General features: G+C 35.9%; 1 protein-coding gene across 2 annotated transcripts in view; it reads left to right on the top strand.

Moving 5' to 3' along the window:
* The window catches only part of Oxsr1 (oxidative stress responsive kinase 1), a 111,489-nt gene that overhangs the window by 19,661 nt on the left and 71,692 nt on the right, over positions 1–20,136 (top strand). The window contains exons 1-4 of one of the 2 annotated variants that reach the window (XM_046436602.2): positions 1,739–1,753; positions 8,170–8,278; positions 10,435–10,571; positions 18,326–18,467. In XM_046436602.2, the coding sequence (XP_046292558.1) occupies positions 10,481–10,571; positions 18,326–18,467 (233 nt within the window). In that variant the 5' untranslated portion in view covers positions 1,739–1,753; positions 8,170–8,278; positions 10,435–10,480. Of the gene's footprint in view, positions 1–1,640; positions 1,754–8,169; positions 8,279–10,434; positions 10,572–18,325; positions 18,468–20,136 lie in introns of those variants that run through there. The other variant, XM_046436601.2, reaches the window with a different exon arrangement.

Below are 20,136 nucleotides of genomic sequence, written 5' to 3'. Positions count from 1 at the left end.
TCTTGTCCCTAAAGTCACTGAGTTTATCCTCTGTAATCTCTACTCTCTTATTGAACCTTTTTAGGAAAGGTTTTATCTCAGTAATTATATAAGTTTTAGTTGTATAATTTTCATTTGATACTTTTAAGAATAACTTCTGGGACTGAGGTGTAGCTTAGTACTAGAGCATGTGCATAGTGTGTGTGAGACCCTGGGTGTAATCCCCAGAAACCCCTCTGCTCAAATTCCATTTCTTTGCTGAGATTTTCTGGTTTTTTTTGTTTCAGTAGAATTCACAATTGTTTATTGAATTATTTTTATGATGACTGCCTTAAAAAAATTTTTTTTGGGGGAGGAGAGAAGTACCAGGGGTTGAACAAGGGGTGCTTAACAGTGAACCACCTCCCAGCCCTTAAAAAATTTTTTTTTTTTTGAGACAGGGTCTTGCTAAGTTGCTTAGGGCCTCAGTAAGTTGCTGAGGCTGGCTTTGAACTCACCATGCTCCTACCTCAGTCTCTTGAGCTGCTGGGATTTCACACTATCACACCCAGTGTGCTTTGAAATTTTTGTCATAACATTCCAACATCTGATTGATCTTGGTATTGATGTCAGTATGATGTTTTTTCTTGTTTGGATGTGTTTTTCCTCGTTTTTCATGGACATGTCAATTTTTGATTGTATCCTGGACATTCAGAATATTATGTTAGAACACTCTTGAGTCTATTTTAATCTTCTAATTTAGCAGTTCCCTGTTTAGGTTTAGCGTAGGTTCTGTCCTACTTTTGTGAGCTGTAATTCCTATGGTAATTTAGTTTTCAGAGCTCTTGCAGTGCTATTCTCTTCTACTTTATTCTCTTGACACCACTGTTCCTTCTTTTTAGATGCTGCCTTGGCTGTCTGGTGGCAGTGGGTCCCTGGCTTTGTTACTGCTAAGGGCAATTTGGCTTGGCATTGCCGCAGGTGTAGGGCAGGGATGCAGCTGCCCTGCAGTGTGTCTGGCCTACCACTGTTTTAGGTGTGGGATGGAGGGCCCTGCTGATGCTGTGGGGAAGCTGGCATATCACTGTTTTTCATGAGGACTAGGAAATTTTCTCTCCATTTGGTCTCTGTTGAGCTGTCCCTTTCATAGTCCTTTGGCCAGAGAGCAGAGTTTTCTCATTTGTCTGTCTGTGCATCCACCCGTCCACCCACCTCCCTCACTATTGTTGGTACCTGGTTACAGGCCTCTCTGGTGTATAGTCTGGGATATGTGGAAAATAGAAGGAAACCCCAGAGAACTCACAGTAGTGCTTTCCTCAAGTCCTGAGTTCCCTAGCTAATCTTCTGCCTCCTTTCTAACTTTCAGGGTCCTTATATAATTGTATGTTGTGTTGTTTTTAGGGTATTCAGTTGTATGATAGAAGAGCAGGGAAATGTGGGCCTGTGCCATCATATTCTAGAACTAGTACCCTAGGAATTTTGAATTTTTGCACTGGTATTTATTTTCAGTAAATATGAAGTGGTTGATGCTTTTATTCACTTTGCTCTTTTAGAGTGTTTCTTTGCATGTTGTTTATTCTAGGAATAATATATGACTCTTGTTTAAATAGTATGGGAATTAGAAGTGTCATGTCTCTCTGTGTACATTTATTTATTTACTCATTTTATGTATTTATTTTTAGGGAGTGGAGCAACTGCTGTGGTTCAAGCAGCTTATTGTACCCCTAAAAAGGAGAAAGTGGCAATCAAACGGATAAATCTTGAAAAATGTCAAACTAGCATGGATGAACTCCTGGTATGCACATCTGATTTCTTAAATGGAGGGGCATACATCTATATATTTATGTGAGAGTGGGAAATAATATGAAGTTTTTGGTTTGTTTCTTTAAAAAAAAAGGTTTATATTTATTTATTCACTTATTTTGTGGTACTGGGTATTGAACCTAGAGCCTTGTGCATGCTAGACAAGTGTTCTATTTCTACTACATCCTCAGCCCTTTTTATTTTTTTAGTTTTAGACATGGTCTTACTAAGTTGTCTAGGCTGGCCTTGAACTTGCAATCCTCCTGCCTGACCTCTCTAAGTAGCTAGGATTATAGGTGTGCCCCACCATGCTTGGGTGGGACTTACTATTTCTTCATTAGTAAATAATGTTTATTGTAAAATGTATAAAACCCAGGTAAGTAGAAAAAAATCAGTTATAATCGTCTCACTCCGAGATTAACATTTGCTATATAATCTTTCAAATTGTGAACATTTAAATCTATTCCAGGCTAGAGATAATAGCTCAGTGGTAGAGCACTTGCCTAGCATGAGCAAGGCCCTGGGGTTGATTCTTAGCACTACCAATAAACAAAATACATCTTTTTTTTTAGTGGCAAGATAATTATATATTTATTTTTTTATTGAAAAATTTATTATTCAACTCAGATTCTGTGTCTATAAATGTGGATTTAATGTTGTTTTTTTGTTGTAGTATTCTGTTGATAGATGACTATTTAACTTGTTCTTTAGTACTGGATGATTACCATGTTTCTTCTTTTCTTCTTGGTATAAATAATGCTTGCTTACTTCTCTGTTCCCTTAAATATTATGGTGTTGTGATTCCTGGATCAATGGAATATTCCAAAAAGACATAGATTTCCTAAATTTTAGATTCCTAAATACCAATTTGTATTAAGACCATTGATGCAAGTTGAGAAAATACCCACTCCCACCCTCCCCCAGGCAGCATTGTCTTCTACAAAGGCTAGGGAAAGGAAGAAGTAATGTGAGTCTCAAAGATTAATAACTGTAAGAGATTAAAATGTCATCATACAATAATTGTTTTGTACTTCTTTTGTGCACGGTGATGCTTAGAATAGTTTTAAATACGTAGTAAGGGCTCAGCAAGGAAAATATATCAATTATCATTTAATGTTTTGAATCCTCTTTCTTAAATGGAAATAATAATACCTGTTTTGGGTACCTCATGAGGTTTTTCTTGAAACCCACTATAAACTTTAATTTCTTTTATTTAGCTATAAAGCTATAAACAGTATTTAAAACCATATAAAATGAGCTAGTAATTTTTCTAAGAGCATATAAAGCTAGTAATAGAAAAGGAAGGGCTTAGGACTAGGATGACCTGCCTATCCAAAGTTTTCCACTGACTCAAATTGTTTCTCTTCTTTCTTTTCTTTTTAAAGTGTGTTTTTTTTTTTTTTTTTTCTTTTTTTCCTGATGCTGGAGATGATAGAGCCCAGGGCCTCTCATGATAGGCAAGTGCTCTACCACTGAGCTATATACTTATAGCCTTCCACTGTCCCAAGTCGGATTTAATTTCTGATATTGTCTGTACAGAGTTTTAGTATTACATAGTAATTGAAATGAAAAAAAAATGGATTTATATTTCGAACTTTTAGCAAGTATGACACATGTATTTCTTCTGGAATTGATAACACATGCACAGAAGCAGGAGTGAGTTGCTGGAATGATCTTGTCCCATCTTTGGTGAGAGAACATGCACTTGAAATGGGAGGCTGAGTGTAATCCTATTTGAAGATCTAGATTTACAGTTGCCAGCAATATCATACAGCAGCATTTGAACTGCAATGATGATAAGGGAAGCCTGCAAATTGTAAACTGTCAAAGCAAAGCAAAATTCTAATCTACATATTAATACTAGAGTTTGAGAAGCCTAATTTGAATACTCATTATTTACTATTTATTGTACATTGTCTATAATGATAGAGACAAGAGACAGGGTAAATAAAAAGCTTTCTTATTTACTACTTAAGGACTAAAGAATCTGAGGTTCAAAGCTTAAATAACTTGGCTAAGATCACATGATGATAATAGCAAACATCTTTCAGTACATTAGCCTCAAACATGTCTGAGATAGGTAATAGCATTATTTCTTAGATGAGGGAAACAAATCGTAGAAGAGGTAGAGTCAGTTTTTCTGACTCAAGTCTATTCTGTTTTGTGTAGTATGTTGCTTTTAATTTAGTTCAAAAGTAGAACATCTCTTCTTAAATATCATAAAACATTCTGGACAGTATTTTTGTTTTTATGTCAAGGCCTTACTTTTAGAGGAATACAAATTGATTTATCAAAAGAAATAAAATTGGTTAGAGATCTCTAAATTTTATCCAGAAGTATATATTTTGGCACCAGGGATTGAACCCAGAAGTGCTTAACCACTAGACCACATCTCCAGACCTCTTTATTTTTTATTTTGAGATAGGGTCTTGCTAAATTGCTTAGGGTCTTACTAAGCTGCTGAGGCTGGCTTTGAACTGGTGAGGCTCCTGCCTCAGCCTCCTTAGCTGCTGGGATTACAGGCATGTGCCACCATGCTGGCTATCCAAATATTTTAATAAAGTTTTAAATGGCAAGTATAGTACATATGTACTTATTAGCAAATATGAAAAAGAGCAAAAGTGACTTTTAATAGAACAAGTTAAAAATAATTGGCTTTTGGGGGAGTTGGGGAAATAAGCAAGAAAATTCCACTGGACTTGAAGAAATTTCAGGAATATATGGAATGCTGAAATCAGCTAATACTCTAATTTTATAATGAATCATATTTTTTCTGTAGAAATACATATATATGTATATCTGTCCATTTCTATTAGATATAATGTTAATGTAACTGAAACAACATTCTCATGGAATAATTCTTGATTGTGTGGAACATACTCATTTTCTCTTATTATATTTTTAAGTGCAACTTTCTTAATTGATTTTGTGACCCATAAATAGGTTACAACTCATAATTTGAGGTGTACTGAGAGGTATTGAGACTGTACATTCAGGTTGTAACAATTGTAAAGGAAAGGAAGACACAGGTTTCTTAGATGCAAAATTTGTTTATAGTCCCAAATAAACTGTCCATGAGGGCAGAGGCTTTATTTATTCTATATGAATAAATGAATACAGTAACATTACTTGGGGGACTGACTGAATTGTGTGAAATGGAGGAAAACTGCCTACTTTTAAGTAATTAGAAAACTGGAGTGTAAATGTTAGAAATCAAGATGAGTGAGTTTCACAAAGGAATGAAAAGTCACTATTAAAGGAATAAGAAAGCTTAGGTGGAGAACTAAGTAGTCTTAACAGAAAGCCTTACATAACAGATTAATAAAGTACTTTTAAGAAAGCAGTTTCATTAGTAGGGGTAGAATTTACCCCTACTAATGGTTGTTGAGGAAACTGCTGGGAACTTTGAGTCAGAATGAATATACCACTTCTGGAAAACATTTATGTATTTATTTTTCCTTTTGAAAGGAAGAGGAAAAAAATAATTTTAGTGGGAGTTAGGGTTTAAAGGAATAGAGGGGAAGAAAAGAAATATTTAAGTCCTTTTTCATGTTTGAATTTTGTGGGTTTTTTTTATAGTTTCCTATTGGAAAACCCTTTGTAGTAAGCCCTTTTCAAGTTAAAGCTCAAAATCCTTAGCTTTACGTTTAAGACCTTCCATAGTTTGATCCCAAGTCTTTGCACTATTGTCACCCTCCTGTGTAATTCTTTTTCCCCTTAGCTCTCTGTTACTAAGTCACTAAGACCTCTTATGTCTCTTTATTACTACCTCTTGACTCTTCTTCTTCTTCTTTTTTTTTTTTTAATATTTTTTAGTTGTCAATGGACCTTTATTTTATTTATAAATATTCAGTGCTGAGAATTGAACCCAGTGCCTCACACATGCTAGGCAAGCGCTCTACCACTGAGCCACCACCCCAGCCCCTCCTCTTTTTTTTTTTAAAGGGATAGAACGCGGCTTATGTGTGTTAGATAAACGCTCCACCACTGGGCTGCACCCTAGCCACTTAAATTTTTAAACCCTTTATTTATTTATTTTTTGTAGTTGTAGATGGCAGCATGCCTTTATTTTTATGAGGTGCTGAGGATTGGACCCAGTGCCTCACAAGGGCAAGGCAAGCGCTCTGCCACTGAGCCCCAGCCCCAGCCCTTAAACCTTTTATTTTGAGAAAACTTTTAACAGAAAAGTTGTAGAAGTAGTACAAAGAGTTCCCACGTGCTTTTCATCAAACTTCCTCTAATGTTAACATAACTGTAGTGCAATTAACAGAATTGAGAAATTTATCATTCCTCCATCATCTCTCACCCAGATGGTGGCAATAGCTTGAAAGTCTTTGCCTCTAGTCTTGGCTTCATTTACTTCCTATGTTGTAGCAAGAGTGATTTATGAAAAAAATATATATGGTTAAACTTTTTATGCCTTCCTATAGCTTTTAAGATGAAGGCTAACTTTTTTGACATACTTACAAGGTCATTTATGTTCTGGTTGTAGGTAATTAAACAATCAAAACCTTAAAATCAAAAACCTACTTATCTTTCCTATTTCAGTGTCAGTGCAGTAAAACTTAAAAGACTTCACTGATTATAACTCCTATGTTTTCTCAATATGTTTCTTCACTGAATTTATATAATATCTAGTACTTTTCTCTCAAAATTATATTTACTATTCTTGTTGTAACAGTATAACTAGCAAGGTACCTGGCACACAGTTGGTATATTAGGCACATAAAAAATATCTGTAGAAAGCATGAATTGTTTGCCGTAGGCAGATTTATTTATTGTGTCTTAAATGTATCTGACATATTTCATCTTATTTAAAAATCACTTTACCTTGCACCTTATACTGTTATCCTTTTTTTCACATCCTATAGAACTAAACCTGGTTCCCACCTCCTTTGTAAAGAATTCTTTGGTCACATTTGCCTGCCTTAACTATTCTTTCCTATGATTCTTATAACATTTAATATATTTATTACTCACTTAGCACATATGTGCTGTCCTGTCAGTTAGCTCTTTTATGTACATATCTTATCTCTTCAACTCTGTATGTCAGTAGGCAAGTGCTTACTTCAGTTCCTTCTTCCTTTTCTTTCATATTTACTTAGCTTTTAGTGAAGAAGACCATGCAGGTGAATTTGGGGTTTACAAAATATATATGACAAGGTCCTTGACATAAGTGAATTTATATTCAAGTAGAAGTTGAGAAAAAAGAAAACTGGCTTTTGTGTGAGCACTTCTTATGAATCAGAAATTATGAGCAACTCACACACTATGTATCTTATTGAACAGATACCAAGGACCTTGTGCAAGGGCATGAGTAAATGAAAAGCTACATAAAGTGCTGTTGGATTTCATTTACTCAGCAAATATTTATTGAAGGTGTTCTGTGTGCTGGGTGCAATGATGAGTTCCAAAAAGAGTCTTAGTTTTCACTGAACTTACAGTTTTGCAGGGGATGCAGAAAATAAATAGGCAGTTATAGTATGGTATGATGAATTCCACAGGGGTTGGGAATCAACTGTTAAGTACTTGCCTTCATGTGGCTCTTAATCTAGGAGTGAGAGATGAATAAGCATACAGTGTACTATCCAGTACATTATATGAGGTGATGGAATGAAAGACATGGTACTTGGAAGATAAGAGGGAACCTAACAGACTTGGGAGGAAATTTTATTTAGAGTGAGATCAGAAGGAAGAATCAAAATGTCCAGAGTTAGAAGAAGCATGGCAAATTTCAAGTTTTCTGTGGCTGGATCATAGGACTGGGTCAAAGTAGTTAGGAATGAAACCAGAGTGTTAAACTGGGCCCTGATTATACCCAGGGCTTTCTAAGGCATTTTATCATACCAAATCTAATTTAAACTCATAATCTATGGTAGAGTAAGCTTAGATATCTGGTTCAGGTTTCTACTCTGTTTTAGTATATAACCTTGTCCTATTTCAGTGTGTTTTTCTTTAGGGTGATAATTGTTAATCATTTCTCAAAAATGGGAGTAAAACGATATATTTTTTTTAAAGTATCCCACATAAACAAAAACCCCTATTCTCTGTTTATTAGTAATTACTTTCTGTGGCTATTAAACCATATTTCCCAAGATGGTTCTTTCAGGACACCTTGAAATAAAAATGTGTGTCCCAGTGGAGGACTCTTGTGGTATTGTACCAGGGTGTGGTATATAGTGTGTGTTTCAAGTTTCAAAGATGACTACTGAAGTGAGTTAAAGGGGTAAGTTGGGGATGGATTGTGGGAAGGCAAGTGGCTTTTTGGCTTAATTATTCTTGAAGAGATCAGGGCTGTGGAGTTTCCAAAAGGTTGTGATAGTATTGGGAATCCCTGTCTGTATTTGCTAACTTGCAATGTATGTGTTAAGCTTGCATATAATGAATTATCATGTTTTCTGTTTGTAGAAAGAAATTCAAGCCATGAGTCAGTGCCATCATCCTAATATTGTGTCTTACTACACATCTTTTGTGGTAAAAGATGAGCTGTGGCTAGTCATGAAGCTGCTAAGTGGAGGTGAGTGGTGTGCAGTAAAATGTTCTGTTCCACAGGTTGAAAAGTTAAAAATTTCCTTCTTTTTATCCTGATTTGATTTCATGGACATTTGTATTTGGGGAGATACCAAAAATGTATTATCTGTTAAAGAGGCTAGTGTATAAGCTGAGGCAGATTTCATTCACACATTGCATTGGGTTGTTATGCCTCTTAAATCTTTCTTAATTTAGGATGATTCCCTTCCCCTTCCTGCCTTCCATGCCATAAGCTTATTGAAGAGTCTTGATTCAGTTATTTTGTAGAAGGTTCCACATTCTGGATTTATTTGATTTTTCTTCTTGTTGATGTTTAATTTGATCTAGATTTCTCTATTTTTTGAAAATTAGCTGTAAATACTTTATTAAATTCAAGTTAAATATTTTGGGGCAGAATACTTTGTAGGTGATGCTGGACACTTCGTATTACATCAGGTCAGAAAGTGTTTGCTGTCTGGTTGTATCTTTAATAGTGATTTTAATTTTGTTTGCTTAAGATTATGACAGCCAGACCTCTCCATGGGAAAGTTAACTTTTTTCCCCTTTGTATCCAGCAAGTAATCTCTGAAATGATACTCTGGCACTGTGTGAATATCTAGCCCCCACGTCTTTTAAAATGACTTTACCATCCATTAATAATCCTTGTTTGCATCAGTTAGTTCATCAAGGATTTTAAAATGTGATTTTTCTTATTGTATCATTTCTTTTGCATTTATAAATTGTCATTCTTTTGTGAAGAGGAACTTTGCCTTACCAACTGATGCCCTGTACTTAATCTGTACTGTAGTTTAACTGAAAAAGGCAGGTTTTATAAACCAATTTTCAGAGTAAAAAGTTGCTCAAAAATTACTTCCAACAGTAGCAAATGAGAGAGGTTTTTTTTTCCCTCCTTCTTTTTTCTAGTTGTGTTGGGCCTTCACTTTTTTGCATATCATTATGACTCAAGTTTTTTTGTATGTTGGCAGTGTATCAGTCAGTTGTACTTGGTTCTCTTTGCTGCTTGGGTTGTCCAGATTTTGTTAGTGAAAAATCCTTTAAGATCCCTCTTGTATTCTTTTGACATGAGCCCACCGATCTTTGATTATATCCTTTCTTTTTGATTGAACGTTTCTTAGGTTGACATTTATATTCTTTTTTTCCAGACTCAGAATCATTTAATACTCTAAGCAGCTCTGTTATTTTTTTCTGGGGAATGATATATAGAAAGCATAACTTAGGTACTTGGTATGCTCATTGCTACTGCCCTGTTGGTGCTCCTAAAATTTAGAAATATATATATTATAAATAATAATTTGACATTCATATTTCTAATTCAAAGTTTAATATTGTAGACTTACAAAACTTCTGTAATACTATGCTCGAATCTCTTTCCTCTTACAAAAAGATCTTGGTCCACAATATTAACATAATTACATGTGCGCTGTATCCTGCAGACAGACACACACGTACAACACACACACACGCTATTATTTCTACTTTATCCTTACAATAAAATATAAATATTGCTAATTGCAAAGAAAGGACTTGGGCATGAATAGATTGAAAATTTTGTTATTGTTACCTGAAGGTCCATGCCACATGATAAATTAGTCTTTTTGCCAGGTCTGGATTTGAGTTATGTGGCAACATTGGTAGGACTCAGGAATGCTGACCCTGGAGCCACTCCAGGCTTCTCATTTCTGCCTGTTGGTTTTGTTTGCCTATGTATTTTGTGAGGGAATATGATTTTTCATTTTAGAATGCAGAGTTACAGAAAAAAGAATTCATATTTGTTTAGTTTATAATTTTAATACTGTCCCTCACTGAACATTGTACTTCTCCAGAGAAGCTCCAAAGGTAAAAAGATAGGCTTTAGAGTAAGTTCCGCCTTTCTAGCTTAGCAATTGTATGTCGTTGGGAAAACTGTTTCAACCTTTTGAACCTTTTTTGTTTTTTTTAACATGGCTGTTAAATGAGGATACCTTCCTGCATTTCAGTGTATTGGTGAGGAGTAAATAAGATGATAAATGTAAAGCATCCACTATTGTGCTGACGTGTAAGAGTTGCACAAGAAATTTTTATTCATAAGTAGTAATGTTCCCTTCCTATATTTTGATGCTTTTCAGTGTAGCCAGAATCACCTTTTTGTTTCAATCCCATTAGTGACACACTGGAGAAACTGGATTGCTTTGTTAAAGGCCCTGTTCATATGATGGTTGGAAGCCTTGCTAACACCAACCACCTTTCAAGATGGTGGTCAAGCATGGTTCTTTCTGTATGGACAGATATGGGAACATTAGGTAATACTGTATCTTTCCTTATTGATCACCTATGGTATAATTTATTTGTAATTTACAAAAATGTATAATACAGAGTTTTTAATGTTTTGCAGAAAAATTCTCTGATATAGGAATAAATTGTATACATAATTCTGTTTTCTATATGCTAGCCCATCTTTTCTGCTACTTCTAAGCAGAAAGACTCTTCTTCTTCTTCTTCTTCTTTTTTTTAAAGATTCCTATTCCGGGCTGGGGTTGTGGCTCAGTGGTAGAGCGCTTGCCTTGCACGTGCGGGGCCCTGGGTTTGATCCTCAGCACCACATAAAAATAAATAAGTAAAATAAAGGTATTATGGCCAACTATAACTAAAAAAGAAAAAAAGATTCCTATTCTTTTGTTAATGAGTATATGTTCTGATCACAGAAGGGGTGGACATGTAGATGGGTGAAATGCCTTTTAAAAATAGCTCCTTGTCCCTTCTGGTCTTTGATTTCCTTGGGTAGTGTCTAGTTTTTCCATCCTTATACTCAGAAATTTCCTGAAGGATAATTTTCAATCATGTCCCAGTCATAACTCATAATAGTTACTTACATTTTTAAGAACTAACGTAATCTTTACATCTAAACTTCTTAAATATTAAAATTTTTGCATTTTTTTGAAAATGAAATCTTGTTAGTATTAAGTGAATAAACATTTAAACAGAAGAGATATATTAAGCAATATTTAGGGAAACAAAAAGCTAGAACTAAGTACATCTTAAAATTTTTATTTTTTTAATTTTTATTGTTGGTTGTTAAAATTTTTTTAAGTAGAGGAAATTACATGAGGGTTTATAGTGCAACTAATACACTGTTCATTTTCGCTGTCATGTATTTAAAAAATAAAACCAATTAAAAAAAACAGTATTCATCAATACTTATTGAACACCACTACTTTGGTAAATACAATAGATAGTTCCTTGCTCTCCATGGGCCTCATAACTGATAATAAATAATAACTAAGTAATTACAAGTGTGTAGAGTGCCATGAAGAAGTACCAAGTGCCATGGGAATACGTTACAGGAGAGCCTAACCTATTGAGGGGTAATGGATGCACTAGGATTAACAGAGACTTCCCTTAAGAGGTGACATCCAGCTGAGACTTAAAAGAATAAGCAATAATTAGCCAGGTGAAATGAGGGATGGAGGTAGTATAAGGGGAAGGATAAGAGAAGCTATCCAGATAGAGGACACTCTACAAAAGAGGGATGGAATAAAGATGGAGGAATGTGGAGTGTCTCAAGAATCTGGGTATCTGGGTGCCACAGCCACAGGAAGATTTGGGAAGACCTTTGGGGGAGGCTATGACAATCTCTTTGAATAATTTAAAAAATATAAATTACCAGAAAATGCAAATATGAATATAATATCTTCTTTTATATCAGCTTTTTAGCCACAATATTTAAAACAAAAGTATATTTTTGACTTAGCAACATTGTACTAATGTAGAATTTAATAAACTAAATCGTAAAATAAATAGTAACTGACACTCTTAAATCATCAACTGGGTGAACATCATGGTTAAATAAGTTAGCTGGATGTGGTGGCATATTGCCTGTAATCTTAGTTACTTGGGAGGATGAGGCAGGAGATTCATAAGTTTGAGTCCAAACTTGGCAACTTAGTCAACCCTCAAAATGAAATATAAAAGGGTGATGTAGCTTCAGTGGTAGAATACCCCTGGATTCAATCCACAATAGCACAAAAACAAAACAAAAAGTTTTCATTAAATGGCAGTACTGCAATTATTTCATAATGCTTTCTTATAACAGTAATATTCTTATATTTTGTTAGTTAAAACCCTGATGTTGAATGTTGGGATTTGTTAGTACTCTAATGAATCTTTAGAAATTAGAAGCATGTTTTGTCTAAATAGCTGTTTATACAGTTTATAAGTACCAAACTGTCATGTGAGATTTTTTTTTTAGAAACCCAGATAATTAAGAAAACTTACGAGAGGAAGAGAAAGAAGTACCTGTAGTATATAGAGATGAAGAAATCTAATTTAAATGAACTGCCCTAGAGAGTGAGGTATTTTGTTTTTTAGGAATCCCCCCAACTTTGTCATTTTCTAAGAGATAAAAAGTGTGAATACTTCCTTGATCTACACAGAACCCAGGTATGGTACCAGATATTTATAGATTAGTTTTGAAGGTTCAGTCAACAGTGGAGGGTTTTTAAAACTTTTGCACCTTCTAGGGGCCTGAAATGGAATAATTAACCAAGCCAATTTTGGCCCCTTTGAAACCTAGCCTAAAGATTGATTAAAACTTCATAGTAGAGACACTTTTAACTAAATCAAATGAGTTGATTTAAAAAAAAAAATTTTTTTTTGTAGGTGTAGATGGAAAGAATGCCTTTATTTGTTTGTTTTTACATGGTGCTAAGGATGGAACCCAGTGCCTCACACATGTTGGGCAAGCGCTCTGCCACTGAGCTACAGCCTCAGTCCAAATGAGTTAATTTTGTATTCGAAGAATGTCTTTTTTTTTTTTTTAAAAAAAACTTCCCTTTACTAGGTAATGAAACTGGGGTACTCCTTCCCAGCCATTTTAGTTTTTTGAATTTTGAGACAAGGTCTTGCTAAGTTTCCCAGGCTGCCCTTAAAACTTGCAGTCCTCTTCCCTCAGACTCCCAGGCAGCTGGGATTACAGGCTTATGCCTGTTTCCTGGCAGAGGGCCTTTTCATAAAAGTAATGAGGAAATTAATGTGTTGACTGAGTAATTAATTTGAGTAGTAATTGTCAGTTTAACAGGAATCTTAAGCCAGCCAGTACTTCCCTACTTTGTCGATATTATTTTATCATAATGATTTTTTTGGACAGTTAAAGCTTTTGCAGTTTTTTTTGGGTGGAGGTGGGGGGTAGAGTGTTGGGAATTGAACCTAGGGGTCCTTCACCACTCATCCACATCCCCAACCCTTTTTATTTTTTGATACAGGATCTAGCCTCTCTAGTCACTGAGATCACAAGTGTGTGCCACCACACCCAGCATCGCATTGTTTTATTTTAAATGTTCTGTGCCACAGGCTGTGAAGACATAGAATATAATTTTGGAGGGGGGGGATAGATCTGTGTTTTAACTTTTTGCTTTATGTTATAGAATTTTTACTAAATCCCCTTAGTTTTCATTGTGATTTATTTGCCTTTATTTTGAAAAATGCTTAAATTTTAGTGGTGGACAGCTTTTATCAAAGTAGCATAGGTTGTTAAAATGTCTGAAAAAGCACTTCTTGGGCTCAGATATCTTGAATGACAGTCTTTAGGGTCTGCATCTTTTACTTACTTGCCAAGTAATTCCTTCATGTATTAGAGTTCAAGATCTGATTATCCTAGCAGAGTATTTGTTTTTTCAGATTGTGTTTGAGAACACAATATTGTGTACACTATTATAACGTTCCCAGTTGTTTCTACTTTTTTTTTAAAAAAAGATATTAATAAAGTCACCAGTGATAATCTGTAGTTTCCTTTTGCTTTAGCATGCTTTACCTTCAACTTTCTCTTAGTTAACATTTAAATTGTGTGATTTTGATATTTGAGGAGCAAGTATTGCAAGCACCATCATTGAGTTTGGTGCTTTGTAGCATCATGTGATGCCAGGAAAATCAAACAGATAAGAAGGGTTGGGGGGACTCTAGAAATAATACCTGTCAATTAAGGATGAAGATTTGCCACTTATAAAAATTATTCTTGGAAGGAGACTAAAATGGAAAAGAAATAGTTATACCAAGGAAGGGAGAGTTTTGTCTATGCCTTGTTCAGATGCCTGATTTGGACTTACACTGGGATGTGCATTACTCTTAATTTTGATTGTTGGATGATGTGAAATTAATTTGAAAATTTAAAATTTTGAAAAGGAGCTCTTCCTTCACACTCTTCCAAAATATAGAACTAATAATTTTTTTTACACATTTAAAACAATGTTTATTGAATATCTCATTTTTTAAACAAATATTTAGTTATTTATTTTTAGTTATAGGTGGACACAATATCTTTATTTTACTTTTATGTAGTGCTGAGGATCGAACCCAGAGCCTCATGCATGCTAGGCGAGTGTTCTACCTCTGAGCCACAACCCCAGCCCCTGAATATCTCATTTTTCATTTGGGAGATGCTAGAAGGGCCTGAGGCCCTTCAGCCAGGCTTATTCTGGAGGCATAAAAAAATGGGGCCCAAACCTGGACCCAGAAAGTTCTCTTAAATATATGTTCTTGGCCCAGGCCAAGAACAAGATACTGCTGATTCCTTTTAGAAGTACGTGAGGCTTCAAATCTGCTCAATTAAGATACAAATTCTGCTTTACTTCTCACTAGTGTCAACACGGTCAAGTCAGGCCTTACTTATCATTTTGAGTATCCATGTCATACTACACAGGTGCCACATACTAGCCTTGTAGCCACAGAAGGGATTTCAGCTCTGGCATCCTGGGATCACTGCTGCTGAAACACCAAGGAACAGCAGATAGCCTTCTGCTACATGCTGGGCCAGGGACTCAGGAAGTGGTAGTTGTCAGGAACTGGAAAGTCTAAGATGCTCTTCCTTGCAGCTAACAAGGTAGCCTGCCAGTTTTAGGATGCCAGTAGAAAACATAAAAACTCCTAGGACATCTTCCTGAAGAGCTACTGTGGCTGTAAGCCCTTCTCCCACTTTGTGGGATCAGTCATCTGATCACAACTCCTGCCTTTTGAAGTGGGTCTCCCACGAGGTCACAGGTCCCAACCCAGGGGTGGGCTTGAAGGTCATAGGACCCATCTCTAGTGGGGTCCCTAGAGGTCACAGGTTCCATCCCGCTTATCGGTGCCCTCTAGGTCACACAGAAGAAACCCTGTTTCTCTTCTGAGCAAGACCCGCAGAAGAAAGGCACAAGTTGCCCTACAGCACAGGAGTCTCCTCTACGGCCCTTGAACAGCAACCGCTGAACAGCAACCCCAAGACTCTTAACCCGGCCTTATTAAAAAGCGCAAGCTGCCTGGAGTCTTTGATGGCAGCGGATACTGAAGGGACCCAGGAAGGGATCTCAGAGACCAAGAAACTGCATCACCAGCCATAAATACTGCCATGCACGCCCAGAACTAATAATTTTGATGTGCTCTAAGATCTTTGTGGCTTCCTTTCTTTGAGCTATCAGTCTGGAAATTCCCTGAAAGTACGCAGTCATGTCATATATCTCTTGTCATACTCCGTGGCACCCAGTACTAGATCTTGAATATAATGGGGCTTAATTGTTAAGTAAATACACTGCTTAATTTTTCTTTTCTTTCTTTTTCTTTGTTTTTTTTGGTACCAGAGATTGAACCCAAGGACAGTTTTCCACTGAGCCAGAGTCTTCCTGAAAAGTTGCTTAGGGTCTTGCTAAGTTGCTGAGGATGGCTTTGAACTTTCGAGCATTCTGCCTCACTCTCCTCAGCTGCTAGGATTACAGGTGTTTACCTCTACTCCTGGCTGTTGTTTAATTTTTTAAAAAACTGTTAATTTTAAATTCCTAGTAGGAACTTTTTCCTTGGCATTCCCTGATTTAGATATCCTTAAAGTTACAAACATGCAGCTTGCTCAGTGATTATATAAGTGTCTTCTTTGCTAAGCAGTAAATACTGCTTTTATGTGGGTTGAAATTCTCAGAAGAATGAAATATGGCCCATTGGTGTAATCATTTTGCTTTAGGGATCAATGTGTGATTGATTAAACTAAACTGAACCAAGTTTCTCCCTTAGGCCTCCCTGCTTCCATATCACAAACATGTGAATCCCAGCAATAAGAGGGGAAAGAACTAGTTTGATAATATGCTAGGAAGTGCTGTCTGAGCTGGTGCAACAGTGCGCATCTGTAATCCCAGTAACTCGGGACTGAGGCAGGAGGGATTGCAAGTTCGAGGTCAGCTTCAGCAACTTAGGGAGGCTCTAAGTAACTTAGTGAGACCCTGTCTCAAAAGAACAATAAAAAGGACTGGGGATATGGCTTAGTGGTAAAGTGCCTCTGAGTTCAATCCCTGGTACCAATAAAACAAGAAAGGGAAACACTGTCTAGAGTTTGGAGCCTCTGTGGTTCATCATCTTGAGAAAATAAACTAACTGAGGCTTTCATAGGGGAGGAAAGATAAAGAATCTTACTCTTTTTCATCTGAATTTTCAACCAGTTTTAGGACTCAGGATATAGCTCAGTGGTATAGTGCTTGCCTAGCACATTCGAGGCTCTGGGTTTGATACCCAGTACTGTAAAGAAAACCAAAGATAAAAATAGTTTTCTCGTTTTCAGTCCTTTCCTTCACTGCCCTCTCACTTCTTATGTGGTATTTGTGTATAGTTCTGGCCTTTTTGGAGCCAGAACTCCAGAAGGATCACTTTTTCTTAAATGTATACCTCCTCTGCAGGCATTGAAAGTAAAATTTTTTCACTTTGTTTAGTCAGTTACTTTTTATATTTCTGCTTTCTTTCTTCTATAATATTGTTGCCATTTCCCCCCCTCCCCGCCACACAACCTTATTAAAAAAATCTCTTTCCTGTTCTCTTTGTTCATCCTGGATTTATGCCCCCTCCTTTTAAAAATAAACTTTATCAAGTTATTGTATTTTAAGTGGGAGCTAGGGTGAATTTAAATTCAGTCCTTCATGAGTTCTGGGAATTACGCTCAGGGTGTCCTACCACTGAGTTATACCCCCAGCTCCAATCCTTTGTGTTTTTGAGGATCTTACCTAGACCACTTCTTACCATGTATTTGGAATTAGTATTGTGTTCTTTTTAAGTGAATGAAATAAAACCATCCAATAGGGTATGTTTTCAGCAGGGTTGAGTAAGTGATTTTTAGTCTTGATCATTGAGGTTTTGTACCAAAAAATGGATATTAAATCTTTCTAGTATAGTCTGTCTTCTGTTTCAGACTTCTTATCATAGTTTCTAATAGTGAGGATTGTTTTGTTTTGCTTCTATGATCTTAATAGGTCAGTATATTCCAGACACCTTAGGAACCAAATCTCTGGCATGCCTTTTTTAAAAATAATAATTATTATCAGTTTTTGTAGTCAGCATTCTGTGATTTTAATTACTGTCTTTTCCTCTCTCTCCTCTCATTCTTTAATAGAAGCATTATTTCCTATCCTGGGAAGAATAGGATTGATAAGACATCTGGGGTATTATTTAAAGAGAACTTCCATTGTTATTCATGTTTGTCTTTACCTATTTTATTTCTATAATTTATTAACCAGAAAACTTTAAGTGTTTAAGTTACTTTGTATACAAATCTGATCTTCATTTTCTAACTTCCCTGTTTTAACTCTATTTCAGTTGTGTTTTTATCTCTCCTTTTTCTCTGTCTCTGTTTCTTGCAGTGATGGAGATCAATATCTTTAGTCATACAACACTGCTTACTCTAATCTGGTATTGGAGGTCTATATTAGTTTGTGATATCTTACATTTGAATAGTACTGATGGGTATGGTTCACTTAGGAAGTATACAGATGTGGTTAAAACTCTTTCCCTACTTCTTCCAAATTCTCATTAGAGGTCTAAAGGAGATGCTGGTCTAACATACTGTTTGGATGATAGCAGTTTACTTTGTGTTTTAGATTGGAATTGGGAATAAATGATTACTTTTAAATGTCTCTGTTTCCTCATGTCACTCTTTTTTTCCTTTCTTACATAATTAATTTTATGAAAAGGTTTAAATATGTTTTGATTCCAAAATGGATCTGAATTATACTGAACAAGTTAAAAATTTTTCATAAACTGTGTTTTCTGTTTTCAGGTTCTGTTTTGGATATTATTAAGCACATCGTGGCAAAGGGGGAACACAAAAGTGGAGTCCTGGATGAACCTACCATTGCTACAATCCTTCGAGAAGTATTAGAAGGGTTGGAATACCTGCATAAAAATGGGCAGATTCACAGGTATATAAAACATGATACTTTTATCTTTTGGATAGATAGCAGTGCTGTATCATGTTATTGAGGCCAGTCTCATTCTTCTACAGAATTACTCATAGCTCTAATTGTTGTCAAGGCTCTTTGTATCAATAGTTTCAGTACATTGTGGTTAGACCTTTAATTATACATCTGGTGAGTATTAAATTAAGTTATAAGTACTTCAATAAAATCAGAAAACATAAAATTAGCAATTTTTTACTGAGAGGCAGTTACTAATAACATTTGGAACATTGTTTTTCATTTTATTTTATGTGCTTTAAAAGTATCTAAGATAATGATGTGTATATAATTTTGTCTGTTACTTGTTTTGTTTTCAGTATTTTCCCAAATTATGAAAAGTTCTTTGTAAAATAGCATTGTTTTTATTAAAACTTTTTTTCCCTTTCTTTTCAAATAGATAACATAACCTGGTTCTGGTACTGTTAAATGAATAGTGATAGCTAAGTGAATAGTGATTGATTCTGGGTACAGGAATCTTTGAGCACTTTCCCAGGCCCATTATGTGCAGGTGGAGTTCTCATTCAGTCCTATGGGAATTGGAAGTCTTTTTCCTTAGGCCACTTTTTGGTGCTCTTTGGAGTGTTTGGACACTCTGAGCCTACTGTTGTCCTTTGCTATTTGATAAAAGGCTGGTAGATACTAGGCCTGGTTTGCCCTCTGCTCTTGAATTGGAGGGCTGTGAGATGCCAGCTGTGCCTACTGATGGTGGTATGGGCCTACCTGCTGCCCTTGGGATAGGGCAGGGTGTAAAGTTTTCTGAGTTGGTCTTCATTGGTGACTCTGGTTCTGGAATAGTGTGCTCTCTTGCAACTGTGGAGTCCAGGGTGAGGCCTCCTGTTAGTACTTTCCCAGGCTGCCCCTTCACTGCTTTTCTGATCAGAGAAAGCATGCTTGGGCCTTTTTTTGACCTATGCTTGTAGTTCTCAGTTTCAGGGCCCTCAAGTGCCCAGTCTAGGATGTAGAAGATTAAAAGAAAGCTTAGGAAACTTAATGGCCTGTTGCTTTTCATGTCCTAAGGCCCTTAAACACTCTGCTCTTCTCTTTTCACTTTTCAGAGTTCTTTTGTGATTGTGAATTATGTCTGGGAATTTTAGTTGTATTTAAAGAGAAGGAGCAGGGGAAAGTAAATTTATATAACTTAAATTTTTTTTATTTGCCTGAATTAATTACACATGACAGCAGAATGCACTACAGTTCATTGTACTTAAATGGAGCATAGTTTTTCATTTTTCTGGTTATATACGAAGTAGAGTCACACCATTAGTGTAGTCATACGTGTACCTAGGGTAATGATGTCCCATCTCATTCCACCATCGTTTCTATCCTCATGCCTCCTCCCTACCCCTCTGCCCAATCTAGAATTCCTCCATTCATTCCATGCTCCTCCCCGCATTATGTATTGGCATCCACTTACCAGAGAAAACATTGGGCCTTTGGTTTTTTGGGATTGGTTTACTTCCCTTAGTATGATATTCTCCAACTCCATCCATTTACCTGCAAATGCCATAATTTTATTCTCTTTTAATGTTGAGTAATATTCTATTGTGTAAAATTTATATAATTTTTTGGGGGATTGGAACAAATCCCTAGATTTGGGATGGCACCATGATTTGTTTTTAATCTATTTCATTCC

Source organism: Marmota monax, unplaced genomic scaffold (genome assembly GCF_021218885.2).
Source record: "Marmota monax isolate L192 unplaced genomic scaffold, Marmota_monax_Labrador192_F-V1.1 WCK01_AAM20220418_F8-fsc00021, whole genome shotgun sequence".
NCBI lineage: Eukaryota > Metazoa > Chordata > Mammalia > Rodentia > Sciuridae > Marmota > Marmota monax.
Note: the sequence above shows the minus strand (reverse complement) of the source record. Positions and strands in the feature narration are given on the sequence as shown.